This window comes from Ixodes scapularis, unplaced genomic scaffold (assembly GCF_016920785.2).
Source record: "Ixodes scapularis isolate PalLabHiFi unplaced genomic scaffold, ASM1692078v2 PGA_scaffold13__105_contigs__length_92229423, whole genome shotgun sequence".
Classification (NCBI taxonomy): domain Eukaryota; kingdom Metazoa; phylum Arthropoda; class Arachnida; order Ixodida; family Ixodidae; genus Ixodes; species Ixodes scapularis.
In genome coordinates this window covers 81383779-81398238 of record NW_024609839.1, presented here as the reverse complement: position 1 = coordinate 81398238, position 14460 = coordinate 81383779, and the positions used below count along the sequence as shown (strand labels likewise).

Genomic DNA, 14460 nt, shown 5'->3' with positions numbered 1-14460 from the left:
GTAGGCGTTACGGAAATGAAAAAAAGCAAAGGAAAACGTTAGTCGCTACTTGCAAATAAAAGGAACGCGTTACCGACATACGTTACTTCAGAAGAAAAGGAACGCGTTATGGTTACGGATCAAAAGTAACGCGCCTTACTTCTGCGTTACTTCTTATCTATTCGTTAGAGCGTTTTACTGTTTTCACCAGGACAAAGGGCGTGTGCGTCGGTGTTTTTTCTAAAGTAGGACTGTTTGCGTGAGGAAAAAAGAGGTATACAATTTTGGCGTCATGTGGTAGGAGTGCAATAATTTACATATATAACTTGTCACCTAGAAACACGAAAAAAAAATTTGAAGTGCTTTTCTTTCAAGTTTTGGGAAGATCTTTTATTAATGGTAACGGGCAATGATGTCACTACAGTAACTGATGACGTACTGCAAGCACGTTATCTGTTGATGTTTTAAAAATATGTAACGGGTACGTTACTGTGTTACGGAAAAAATTTTACACTTTACAGTTAACGCCATTAGTGGGAACTCGTTACCGCCGACACTGTTTTCTTCTTTACGTTTTTTAAAGAGCGTTTGAGCCGCACATAGCAGAGCGCTGCTAAAAAGGGAAAGTCGAACTAGGAAGTGAAGCGTCGTCTGCCAGCCCTTTAAAGTCCCGTGGCAAGCGTAGAACAGAGTCAGCGCTGATTGGCGGGTTGGCGGACGCGAGCACTCGAGATTGCCGTGATCGACGAGAGAGAAAGAGAGACAGTTAAACGACCCTTCCTGTTCGGATATGATCAAAATAATGGCGGGCGGCAGTGTTGCTTCGTGGACTTGTGAAAAGTGGTTATTCACCGCAACCAGGTTTGGTGGCTCAAAACCATTGTCCTTCGTTGTCGGTTGACAACTTAATCTAAAAGGGACGAACATTAAAAAAAAAAAAAAAAAGTTAATAGAAAAGTTTTTTTTTGCAAGTTGGCGAGCAGTGTTTGTTGTCTGTCTCTTTAGTGCGTCCCGACGCTGCTGAATGGTATCCGCTGTTTTGCATAAGTCACTGATGACTGCGTGCTTCACGTTTTCTTTGTAGGCAACCATCACCCGTTGGATGCTGAAAAGAAAAAAAAAAAAAAGGACGTATATGCGACAGCCCTGTTCGTTATAGCCGAGTCCGGCCCAAGCTTCAAAGACAATCAATTAAAACAAGAAGAAAGAAACTTAGATATTTAATGTCTTGTATCAATTTTGATTCCGGCACACACAGCCGGAGAGAAAACAGTTGCAAATTGTAACGTAAACGAAAAAAAGAAAAAGAAAAGATGGTTATGTAAGGAGAACTTGAGAGAGGGAAGACAAGTGTTTGATACACCTCGAAAATCACAGAGATCTTAATTGTTCCGACATTTAATGCAAAAATTAAGCAAAAAACAAAATATCTTTCTAAGATAGCGTTCCAAACCCACGCGGATCTATAAAAAGCTTCAAAACAATCCTACTTACAAGATAAAAGCGCCATTCAAAACTTTTAATATTAAAGCTTTTTTTTTTTTCAGTTTCCTTTAATATTTTTTTTTTTGTATAAACATTAGTTAGATTAAAAATGTCAAGCACGGTAACGGCAAAATGTCAGAGTATCTTTCGGATGTACGGCCTTCAGCACGAGCTGGTTGCCTTCCGGCGTGCTTTGACTGCGCGTGCACGATGGAGGGTCCAGGCTCACAAGACGCCAAAACGTTACGATAGGAAGCTTGCGCTAGGGACGGGAAAACCAGAAGGACCTCCCTGCCGTTCTCACATCTACATTTTGTAACAGTGCCCTAGAGTGGGCTCACCGCCCTATCTACCCTGTGTATTGCGCTGAAGCGGCCGATGTCGAAAACCACGGAGGCGCTGCAGTAGATTCCTCCTGAAACTTCTCTCGCCCGTTGCCCGCGATTGATATGAGCGATAAGAGCCGCCTAGCCGACCTGGTCTGGCCAATGCGCGCTGGAAAGTTTCAGGAGGAAACGCTTACAGCGCCACCGCCGCGTCGACATCAAACGCATCAGGCCGAGCCGTCCGGTGAGCCCACTACAACTCTCTAGGCCACTGTAGTAACAGCCTATCCGAGAGGCTTCAAAACGACGCGTCCACACACTGCAGTAAAGCCCTGTGTATTTTGTTTACGCGCAGCAGATTAATATCCTACTCTCAATACGTGTTCATTGCACAATGGAGCATCACCGGATTTATGTGAAAGAAACACAAAAAAATGCTTTTGTGAAAAAAGAAATTACAGTAAAGCAAACTCCATACCTATGTCTGACAAGAATTTCGCTATACTGCTAATGGCTCAGCGGCAACGCCAGTAACGTATACGTCTCCAAGCATCGAGCAACAAAATTTACATGTGAACGTACGGTATCACGGATGGTATCCTTTTTTTTTTTTCCATTCCCTGCACGCGAAATCAACTTTCAGCGGAATGACAAAACAGCGCAAACAAAACGACGGACCAGTAGAAGAGTATACACACAGACAAGGGAGGGGGGGGGGGGGGACAAGGGACAAGGTGTATACCCTTTTACTGGTCCGTCGTTTTGTTTGCGCTGTTTTTTCATTCGGATGCATCACCAACTCGCCAAGATTTCTACGCTTCTACAACTTTTAGCGGTTTCAACCACTGTGACTTTAACAAAGACGCACGGACACCTCAAAAGACGGTGCGCCTACGAAACGCGCCAGCCGCCTTCTGCCGGGCGTTGATTGCGCGTAAAGTGTACCAAATACACCAAGCTCGCCCGACCGCAAGAATCTTTATCCTTGGAGAAATAGCCTTTACACACGAGCTGCATCAGTCGGCGTCCTCGTGCCGCAAAAAAAATAAAAAAAATAAAAAAAAAGGTCAAGGAAAACAAGTTTACCGGGCATCGCGTCTTGCTCTTCTCGTTTGATCGGTATTCAAGATCGACACCCCGTACTCCGTTCCTGGGTACGCCGGAAGCTATAGGTGCTCGTTTAAGCAATCATGCGCCTTTATGTCGCCAGGTGATCACGATTCTCTTACCCATACCTACACGTATAGCTCCCATCGTATTGTCAGCTTGGGGATAAACGGATTACAGCAATGGACGCGCCTCCCTCGACATCTCTCGGCAACACGCTTTCACTTGCCTTTTCGTCTCAACCAGCCTGTTTCACCTGTGGCCGAACGCTTATATACTACCCACCAGGCAACATGTAAAGCTCGACTTCGTTGCAAAATAAATATTTCCTTCTCAAACCCCTACCCACATCCTCCACGGTTTGACATTTGCCTCCTCGATCGCTGGAAGGAGGAAACGCGACTGGCAAACTTCATCGCTTTTCGTTCTCTTTCCTTTGTGTGAGTTTTTTGAGGAGGAGCCGTAGTGCGTGCCGAAGGAATCTTTCACCCGACAGTCGACAGACAGCCTTGCCGACTCGCAAGATGCTGCTCCGAGACAACGGTGTCCTCCGCACCGTCTTCATGGCCGTAGCCTCCGTGTTCGGCTACGCCATCTTAATCTTCCTGCAGTACGGTCTCCTGGCACTCCTGGCGTTCCGCAGGGCCGCCAAGAAGATGAAGCACAAGCTGACGTTTCCGCACCTCAACAGTGGTACGGGTTACTCGGGACTGTTGACGCTCAGGGAGTGCGTGCGGCACGTGAAACAAGTGCCCAAGGACGCCGGGATGGCCGTTCTCGAGGAGACGGTGGACCTCCACGCCGTCGCCAGGTTCATCCTATGGTGCATGGCGGTGGGCATCAAGACTCTCGCGGTGTACGACATCAACGGTAAGTGTCCATCATTCGTGTTTTATCGGCTGAATAGAGCCTTTTCAGAAGTCAGCGCCATCTAGTAGATGGGGCGCCAAGTTTCCAAGTCCGCCATTGTTTGGGTATATACACCCCGAGCGTGTGTTGGACGCGGAGGGGGGGGGGGGGGGGGGGGATGGGGGGGAGGGGGGGGGGGGGGGGGGGGGGGGTCGCGTTACTGTTCGGCGCGAGCTCGGTTCGACTTGCCTTGAAATCTACCCACTGTTTTTTTGTTTTTTCTGTTTTTTTTTGTGTTTTTTTTTCAATTAGCCAATAAAAGCTTGGCGTTCTGGCATCATCGTAACCCGTGTGCAAGAAGCAGACGAACTTGCTTTCCGCATTCGCGATTGGTCAAAACGCTTTATTTGCATTCGTTTTTTGTTTTGTTTTTCGTCAATGGAAATCGGCGCTATGTCATTGTGTACATTGTGACGATGTTGGTTTAAGGATACGACGACTCCGAGCTTTCGCTGTTGTTTTTACACACATACCATGTAACTTGTGTAACAGTTTGCAACTGATGATGATGAGTAGTCAATGTTATACAACTCATGACGTCACGGCGAGGTAAATTTTGGTCCTGACGTCACGAACGGAAATCATAAAAGTGCGCGTGCTAAAGGTAGGGCATCTGAAGGACACGCCAAAACTGTTTTTCTTTTTGTGTGTGTGGGACTGTACAGTTGCTGTTGTAGTTGTTTTTTAATGAGCAGTTACGTGAAAGTTTCGCGCTAAGCTACGATGCGAACGTTGAAATACCGACTTCTTTCGACGAAATAATGCGAAACAACTCAGTCATGTATCTAAAGCCGGGCATCAAAACATTTTCGGTAGGTACGAAACACAGAATAACATTGTCCGAGTACTTTTTGCATGTGACTTCGAGATCTTAGACTTTATAGCGGTGTAATTTCGATAGCTGCAAGAGCGGACAATATCATCGAAGTCTGCAAAGAAGCTTGTTTTGTTTGGCTCTATTTTTTATTATATATCATTTAGATAGTTGACTTTCACTAACGTATGTACGCGCGTAATCGCCGATTACATTTGAATTATTAAACTTCCTACGGGTTAGCGGCGATGATAAAGGCTGCCGAACGGGCAACTGCAGGAAGCGTGTTGGAAAAGGTCGAGCAGTTCAAGACGGTCATGAAGGACGCTCTTCAAGATGCCCGCTGTCCCAAGGATGCCGTGCAGTTCGTCCAAAACAGTAAGAATTTTGAACGTAAAAACTATACTGCATGTCCATGCGTCCGTCTCTGAACAATACGAACTCTTCTCCACTCGCCAGAGCTGCTCTTTGACGAAACAATTTATTTCAGACGCCGTCTCAAATATGCAGTATTACTCAGTTACAGGGTGCGTCAAGTGAACCGTTGGCCTTTCGAAGCGACCGCATTAATCGGTTCTTTATTTATTCACTTATTTATTTCAGGTTACCACGCAACGCCAGAGTCATTATTGCAACAAAAAAAAAAGGGGGGGGGTTAGTAAAGTTACATGAAAGCTAAGAGTGTAGTTTCATATACAACGCACAGATAAGCTAAAACGCAAGCTCACAGGTGAATACTTGCTAAACATCAGCAAAACCGTGTCACAGAAAAAAAAAGAACAAGCCTCATTTCTCGCAGCAACCACCTTGTTTAACAAAAGACGAACACACGCAAGACATCATTATCATTGGTCATGACAACCTGCCCAACTCTCTGTTGTAAAAGATGGAATCTGATAAGATGGGAACAGTGTCGTCAGGCAGTCCGTTCCGCTTTTTTATGGTGTTAGGGAAACAAAATATTTAAAAATGTTGGTCCAGGGAGGCCTATTCTCTCATTTTCTTTGAGGAGTCCAATCTGCGAGAGACGAAGTTATGTGGTTGAATGAAATTCGGTTAACTAATCCCGGTGCGATCATGGTATTTTGCATGGAGAAATTTCAGCCGCGGACGTCGCCTTCTCGTGCACGAGGGTTCCCAGTCTAATTGAATTGCACTTTCTCTGTAGTTATAATTTCTCGTAACGAATCGGGCTGGTCTACTCTGCGCTTTCTCTAGTTTGTTGATCCGATAGCGCTCGTTTGGGTCCCACAGAACACTGGCGCACTCAAAGATTTTTCTTACGTTAGAATAAAACAATGTTTTAATGCGTTAGCATTAGAGCGCTCGTTTTAAGGATGACCGTATCCAAGCGGGTCGACGTACTCTGACAGGCAGAATACAAAAAAGCGGTGAAAGAAATGACAGGAAGTTCTACTGGTGGATTCTTGGGAAATCCGTTAGCATGATCCTCACTCTAACAAAAGCCCGTGCGTCTACTTTCCCGCACAACACTCGGAGAGCCAATCACCGCAACCTACGGAGACAGCTCAGCGAATCACGAAGCCGAAACATGTGTTTAGATAAAAAAAAAAACGCAGTCTAAGTTGTAACATTAAGCAATGCAAACGTGACGTTTTGCGTCACGCTTCCATTGCTTCACGTTACTGCGGTGGCGCAGCTGTCGACACTGCGCATGCTCAGATGTTTCGCGGGGCTAGGTGGCGCAAGCTACCATCCGTTATAAAGGGTACAGCCGTTAGCATTCATCCATCCATCCAACTCTGGCATCAGGCGAATCTGGTTTCTGCACACGCGCATTGCCCCACATCCTCTGTGGGCAAACGCGAGTGTGTTGGTCGATACAATATCAATCGCCGCCTTCTGCGCGCCGCCATCTTTGTCCAGTGGGCTGTAGACCGTCTTCAGAGCATGCGCAGTTGGTCTCTGCTGTCGAACATCGGACGCCGCGCACGCGTCCACATACCAGTGACGCGGCATATTTTGTTGCCTAGATGATAAATGCCGGTATAGTGGATGGCACTGTACGCAAATTGCGAGAAAAATAACCACAGACTCACTTTTTTTTCTTTTCTAGGTGATGACGCTAAGAACATAAACGGCACAGCCGAGGTCAAACTGTACGTCATCGGTCCCGAAGCAGGCAGGGCTGGTCTAGCCACCGCGCTCGGAACACTCTGCGAGGACTACAAGCGCGGACTGCTCAAGGACGAAGACGTCACCCAGGACACCGTCGACAAGTACATCAAGAGTAAGCGACTCTGCGTGGGCTTTGAACGCGCGACACGTCTATGGTCTCCGACAGCTCAAGAAACGCAGGCCTTGCAGTTCTTGAGCTGTCGGAGCTGTCACTGTGATCACACTTCTTACTTCATGCTACGTTCTTCGGCATGTTTATCGATCTCGTTGGTTGCGCAGTGATATTAAGTTTCGCAGGGCTCCTCCCCACGTACTAGCTGTTTTTTTTCAGCTGTTAATGACTAAAAAAGTGAAAGCCGTTTACAAATCCCTGTAACGCCGAATTGGAGCGCAGCTCTTGAGGAGGGGGAGGGAAGGGTACTGAGGGGAGGGTAGACCCCTCCTCCTTCTCCTCCTCCTCCCCTCATTCTTTAATATGCTCCGGGGGGGGGGGGTCACGTGACCTCGGGGGGGGGGGGGTGTCACGTGACTTCGGGGAGGGGGTCACGTGACACCCTCCCTGAGGAAAGGGGTCACGTGACCTCAGAGGGGAGAGGGGTCACGTGACCTGGGGGGTCACGTGGGGGTCACCTTGGGGTCACGTGACCTTGAGATGACCTTCGGAGGGGTCACGTGACCTCGGGGGTCACGTGACCTCAGAGGCGTCACGTGACTTGGGGGGCACGTGACCTTGGGGGTCACGTGACCTTCAAAGGGTCACGTGACCCTGAGATGACCTTGGGTGGGGTCGCGTGACCTCGAGGGGTCACGTGACCTTGGGGATCACGTGATCCCAAGATGACCCCACGTGACCTTGAGATGACCTTGGGAGGGGTCCCGTGACCTTGGGGGTCACGTGACCTTGGGATGACCTTGGTTACGCCGACGGCGACGCCGACGCCGCTCAAGCCGGGAACGGGCCCCTAAGAGCTGCGCTCTAAAAAGGGCTGACGGACCTCTACTGCCTCGTAGATCTAAAAAAAATATATATATATATATATATTTTTTTTTTATATATTTATTTATTTATATATATATATATATATATATACAACACGGGCACTTCACGTCATCGTACGTGGTCTCCGAGGAGGATATGAACGAATATGTGCAGATGAATGAACCGTACTTAATTTAATGAATCAAAGAATCGAAGTTTCCAGGAACCCGCCGAAAGCCAAAAATTGGCGGAGCCAGTTTTTGATTCTTTGATTCTTTGATTCATTAAATTAAGTACGGTTCATTCATCTGCACATATTCGTTCATATATATATATATATATATATATATATATAAGAAGAAATTTAAAATGTTTTTTCTACCTTCAGAAACATCCCTGACTCTCAGCATCCAGTCTCTGAAAACTGAAGCGCTATATTAGCGGCGAGGTGTTTTAGTGGCGCTCTCCTATGGTTACCTTTCGGGACGTCATTACCTTGCGAACCACAAGTTCGATGGTTCGATGATGTTTGTAAGGAGCATGGTGGAAGCTTGAAATCATTGTGCTCTTAAAATGGAAGTTCTTCCATTTCTCTAATTTCCGTAGATGAGAAATCCTTTGCTGACGTCATAGTCAGCATTTGGCCAATCGTGCAAGGCCGACCACAGCGATGCTTTCGATCGCGCACATCGCCAACAGGTGCTCTCTTTGTGGAGCGCGACAACCGTCGCGTTGTGGGTGATCGCGTGACAGTTGCGTCTGATGATGAATTAGTGTTGTTTCGGTTTATGCAGACCTCTAAGTCTGACGGTAAAGGCTCGTTCACACTCTTGCAACCGAGCACGACCGAGAGAGACGAGACTTGTTAAAACCTCTTGAAATCTTAGGACGAGACCCCACTGGCACGCTGGCGCCATCTATGCGGTGACCCTGGAACTGCATTTCACAAGAGCGAAGATTTTGCGGGATTTCCGAGGCCAAATGTGCGTAATACCTATAAGAAAGGCTCGTTTATAGCGTTCACAAAAGTTTTTCGAGCCAAGAAAAAAAAAGGATAATGCGGGAGAGAAATAGAAAATATGCCGGACCGCCAAGTTTACACTGCTACCCAATAGATGGCGCCAGTGGGTCCTCTCGTTGTAAGAGGTTTTAAGGAACCCAGTTTTAAGAGGTCGCAAGAGTGTGAACGGGCCCTTACCCAGGTGAACCGCAGACTTGCTCTTCCGTGTCTTGACGTTTCGCTTGCTGGTCTCCTGGTGCCAATATCGAAATAGGCTCACTGTCGCTGTGTCGATCGGGTCCGTCAGAAAACGAATACTTACCTGTCGCTAGATCTGTTCTTGTCAAACCCGTTCGCAGCCATCCAGGCATCCCGTATACCTTGAAACTTCAGTGACCACGTACCGAAAGGAACTTGAAAGGTTGTGATGTAAGGTCCTTTAGACGCTAGAAGTGTTCAGCGTTCATGCAAAATTATTCGACGCTTACATAATAGACCCTTTTCGAAATTCACTGCAATCTGGTGGCTTAAATAGCGGTTTACCTTCTACTGTACTAATGACAGTAATCGGCCTGCACTCTGTAGTGTTCTGCCGGACACCGTCCCTTTCGCTAGTCGACGGCAGTCAAGAAAGTGTGTTTTTATCTTTCTGGATCTCTCGGGTTTCGATGTTGACAAATATACAACCGGTAAGGACGAAGCATCGGCCCACATTGAAGCCGTGATAAAATAATATGCATCAAGAGGCTGTGAAGCAAATTAAGTACCGCCTACACACTGACTGATCCCGAGTTAACAATGAACGCTTAAGCAGTTCTTGTATTCAGTTCCTGCGTCGCATCACACTAACGTCTCGAACGTATATGGCCTCGCATCATCTGCTTCGGAGCATCTTCAACTTCTTACGTCATCAGTAAACAGAAAACCGCCAATGAGTACGAAACATATATGCCATTCCTCAAATAATGATAGTGATCAAAGTGGCCAGACTGAATTTCGTAAGTGGTATATATGATATAATCACGACGTAAAGCGAACTCAACCTTGTCATAACGCCTCATATAATAACATCCAGTGCACGTCTGAATTATTCGTGACATCAATTGTCGACATTTCGTATCAAACTATAAACAAAACTTCACGTCTTAAAAGGGAAAGCCATAGACGCCACATCGACACTTAACAAAACTTCTGAAATATAAGTTACGTCCATACATGTTCCATATTTGCTGCATGCTCCTCCAGGTTTCGGCCTGGCGGATGTTACAAAACAGAATCATATAGTCCAATTGTCAATGGGACGCTAAGTACTTCATATTTTATTTGTTTCTGACCATGCAGATCAAGCGAACGGCATGCCGGATCCAGAAATTATCTTCCGTTTCGGCAATTCCAACGCCCTCCTTGGATACCCCCCGTGGCACGTTAATCACAGCGAGATTCTGTAAGTAGGACGCAGTTCATTTTATGCGCCAGCAACGGCGCTGCTTATGCCACGGCACGTGACCAAACGCTTTGCGTCTTGCAAACTGGTTCCCGCACACGCGCAGTGCGTATACGCTAGGGTTGTGTTTAGGGGTGTCGCGAACTTTTGTCGAACCAGATTTTTAGGTCGAACTTTCGGGGTTCGACTGAGTCGAACCGGTTCGACGAACCTTCGAACTTTTCCCCGGATTCGACCGGTTCGACTTTGTGGACATTGTGGCCAGACCTTGATACAAGCATGTCTAGGTTTGGAGAATTTGTTTTTATGCAAAGGGTTATTTTATTTTATGAACAGTTGAAAATAAAAGAAACCAATTCTAATCACTGAAGAAGTTAATAACTTAATCTTCTTGTACTGCATTAACTGAAATAACCAATCAGCGCTGCCCTTAATTCTCCCTTAGCCATCACCATCCAATTCAAAGCCAACTGGCAAGCCTGTCGCGCATGCGCACACGAGTCGAACCTCAATACAAGGTTCGTCAAATTTTCCACTAAAGGTTCGAAAAAGTCGAACAAGTCGAACTCGAACCTCGGCCGGTTCGCGACACCCCTAGTTGTGTTCTATATGTTACCCGAGTAGGTACGAGTTACTTTACCGGGTTTAATCACGTGACAACACTGATAGAGAAAGAAAACGTTTTACTCTATCGGGTCTTATCGCGTGACAACACTGATGGAGCAAGTAAATGTTTTAGTGAGGAAATTCGTCCCACTTTGCGCAAATCCAATGGTCTTGTGTGGAAGAGGTTTTTGAGTAGTTGGAACGGCAGGATGTGCCACAGCCTTTGAGTTTTCCCTTTTGAATTGGGAGTGGTAGCTGCCGCCATCTATCGCCGTGGGCATCATGAGAGCCAGTCGAGACAGCCGTCTCTGCTTTCTCGGCAAACCCGGTATCTCGGTGCGCCAGCGACTTCCCTCTCCCTCGGCGTCCAGTGACTGCGCGATAGTCCTGGACAGCCCGATGCGGATGCGTTCTGTTGGACACGAGGTGACCGCTAGGGGAAGTATTTGGCGCTGTAGGCGCACTGTCTAATGCAAATCAGCGGAGTGGTATGTATTCTCCCTAGCAAAGTACGTATTTCGAGCGAGGCAGGGCACGGGTAGGTTTCAGGATGCGAAGGCTGCAAACCTCTACTTTTAACTAGGTTTGGGTGACTTTTGGAACACAGCCCTGGGTTGTGGTGAGCAAACGTGGGTTTCGCTCTGAACATACGTTCCTTATTTTCGAATCAGTGAGCCAATACCCGAGTGTTGGATCTCCTTCCATTTTTATATAGCTGTTCTAAAACAAAACGAAGTATTTAATCTAAGGTATACAGGTACACTGTACAATAATTACCTGTGTGAATAAATGAAAGGTCAAGTAAACAAATAGTGCTCCCGTCACACCTTTACCTGAACGGTCGTCATTCCTTTGAAATGGAATTCTAACAATCTACTTACTCGAGGCAGTTCTGAAACCGCTCATAAATTTTTGTTGTTCGTCCTCTAATTCTGTGGCCAGAAATCCTTTAAAAAAAATGTGCACATTGAGAAATATTTAGGTGAATTTTGTGCAACATGGCTCGCTGCATTCCATTACAGTTGAGGACGTGGAGAACATTTCGAAATAAAGGATATTTCTTCATAACAGATTTGTACGGCACTCATTACAAGGAAGCAAATTACTTGTAATCGATTACTTTTTAAAGTTATCTTCTAACAACTTGATTACATTTATTATGAAGCAGTAATCTGATTACTTTAAGAAATATTAATATTACTTGTAACCGTAACTATATTTCCCTCCTGTTTTAATGGCAACCTTTGTTTGTACAAGTTTTCCGCCACGAAATCATCGAACCAAATCTAACAGGAGTATCTTACCAAAATTGGCGAATTAAGAAGATAAGTAGTTCACAGTTCAATGATTCTAATATAGTAATGAACAGTATGAAACACCCGTTTTCAAACCGGACGTAAACACTGTGTCCTTCTGAAAATCTGAAGTAACCGGAGAAGTAACTGTTACTTTTTCAAGTAACGTCCAATTACTTTTTGTCTCGAGTAATCAAGTACTAATCTAATTGAATAGTTTTTAAGCAAGAATGAATGTAACTAAAGTCGATTTTTTTTTCTTTGTTGTTGTTGTCATTTGAAAGATGAGAGCACATCGGTTCATCACCTTTCGTTCCAAAATATGCCAAAGATGTTGCCTTTATGAGGGAGTATGTTTACAACTACAAACCATAATGCTGTTGCGTTAATTCCCTCCGATTCAATTTTACTTCCAGCATAGTGTTGGGGGCCTCCCCCAGACGAAAAATGCTGGCCTAGACAGCTTGAGTGTGTTTGGGCGCCCGTACAAGCAGCAGCTTGCTTAACATTCTTCACCAACCGTCCACTAAAATCACCTTCCTGTGATCACTAACAGAATGAGAACGGCAAGGTGCCTCATTAGGTCACATGGCGTGGCGTCAGGTCACGTCATGTGACCCTATGGCGGCACAATCACGTGACGGTACATAAGACCTATAAATACTATTACTTAGAGCGACTTTGGGATGACGTCAAGCAACACTGTGATGCCCTTGTGTCACGTGACGTTTCGTGTACCGTCATAGCATTATCATATGACGCCAGACTCGCGTGACGTCACGATGTCAGTGACTTCGCGTAAGACGTATAAATACTACGCATCTAGAGCCCCTTTTCGGATGACGTCACGGGATGCCGTGACGTCATCGAGGCTACGGCTGCGGAGAGGAAATTCTCAAGAGCTGGCTCTATAAATGCCTGGCGTTTATGACAGGTTTTTACAAAGAAACCGATTGGCGCGATGATTCCGGCGTCTGTCTGTCTCTCAACAGGGATCTGGGATACCACAGGGACGTGCTGCCTTCGGAGTTCGTCGAAGTCCTCGAAATATACAGCAAGATTGAAAAGCGATATGGCAAGTGAACAGCTGGCACACCGGAAGGCCTGTCGGATCGAACTGGGACGTCTACACAAGAACATAATCATCGGGGATCATGTTGCGATAGATTAGCCTATGTGAAAATAAAGCTATCTCCTAGCATCCACGGAATAAATTGAGACAGCAGCGGCAATCCCCAAACTTAAAAAAAAAAAACAAAAAAAAAAACACTTTGTTTTACATAGACCCAAAAAAAAGCTTCGAGTATCGACACTTGCCAGGTGAAGAGCGAGCACAACTGGCCATGTGACCCCCTGGATTTTAGGTTTGATACCAGGCGGCACAGTAGATATCGCTTTGCTCCGTCCCGGACTCTGAAGGACGCAAAAGCGTTTTTTTGGATTTCGGATAAAACTTCAGACACCAGGCAATCATGACTCTAAGCACTAAGATGGCGGGGGGTGGTTACTCTGAAGCACGGCATCTTTAGTAGCTCCAAAGTGCCCCACGTGCGCAAACACCTACCTTTAGCGGGTTTCGAATTGCGCGTGTTTGGCCACACAAGCAGAAAAGCATGGCGGTGGCCAGATGTGCTGCTCTGCAGTCGCGCACACATTTCTCAGAAACCTCGAGAGGACCAATAACAATGTTATTTTATACGATGTTGCCTTTTTTTTTTTTTCACGCGCAGTTGTTTAATTAAAGTGCGCCTTTGAAGCATATATAATGTGCAATATCCTAGAAAAAAGAATAAAAGAAGCAAAGAAATACAACATCCCGTACGTTCCATCGCGTGGCAAGAACACGCCCCATACTGTTTCAACGTGCCGTTCCATTAGAGAACTCCCGGGGTACGTCGACCCTTTGCTAATCAGGTAATACCGCGATTAGTTTTGTTGCCATTATTCGATCGCATAGCTCACTTCACTACTCCTCGTGACACCGGGCGACGACCCGTGGTGATCGACGACACCAGAGACAAGAATCATCAACCGGTCAGTATCCGCCACCTCTCTGTGTGTCACGCGAGGAATTGACTCAGATGGAGGGAGAGAACGCGTAAAAGTGGTGCGATTTTCTATTGTTTTGGGAGACGGACGGCCACCGCTTCTCTCGCTCTCTATGTCTTCCCCTCCCCTGGCCTCCACGAATATTGACATGAAAGTGAGAACCGATGAACGATTGATAACCCGTAACCTCCACTTTTTCTCCGACTAGTCGAGTTTTCGTTCATGGAGTGTCCGCCGTCTTCATGGCCATCTCTTAATGAGATGTTCAAAATTCATGGCATAAAGGTGAACGGAAACCTAGAGCTTCAATTGTACTTTGCTTGCCAAA

At 46.1% G+C, this 14460-nt stretch overlaps 1 protein-coding gene across 1 annotated transcript; it reads left to right on the top strand.

Moving 5' to 3' along the window:
* Positions 1-3421: 3421 nt before the first annotated feature.
* Positions 3422-13166, top strand: LOC120850711. Its single transcript, XM_042289698.1, has 4 exons — positions 3422-3767; positions 4900-4998; positions 6698-6871; positions 13018-13166. The coding sequence occupies exons 1-4, from the start codon at positions 3422-3424 to the stop codon at positions 13164-13166; spliced, it is 768 nt and encodes a 255-aa protein (XP_042145632.1).
* Positions 13167-14460: the final 1294 nt, after the last annotated feature.

What these genes read in the sequence shown, in the direction of transcription:
- LOC120850711 (XM_042289698.1), top strand. Translation starts at nt 3,422, where the DNA reads ATGCTGCTCCGAGACAACGGTGTCCTCCGCACCGTCTTCATGGCCGTA. An exon ending in CGCGGTGTACGACATCAACG is followed by an intron (nt 3,768 to 4,899) that starts GTAAGTGTCCAT and finishes GGGCAACTGCAG; the next exon opens with GAAGCGTGTTGGAAAAGGTC. An exon ending in CGTGCAGTTCGTCCAAAACA is followed by an intron (nt 4,999 to 6,697) that starts GTAAGAATTTTG and finishes TTTCTTTTCTAG; the next exon opens with GTGATGACGCTAAGAACATA.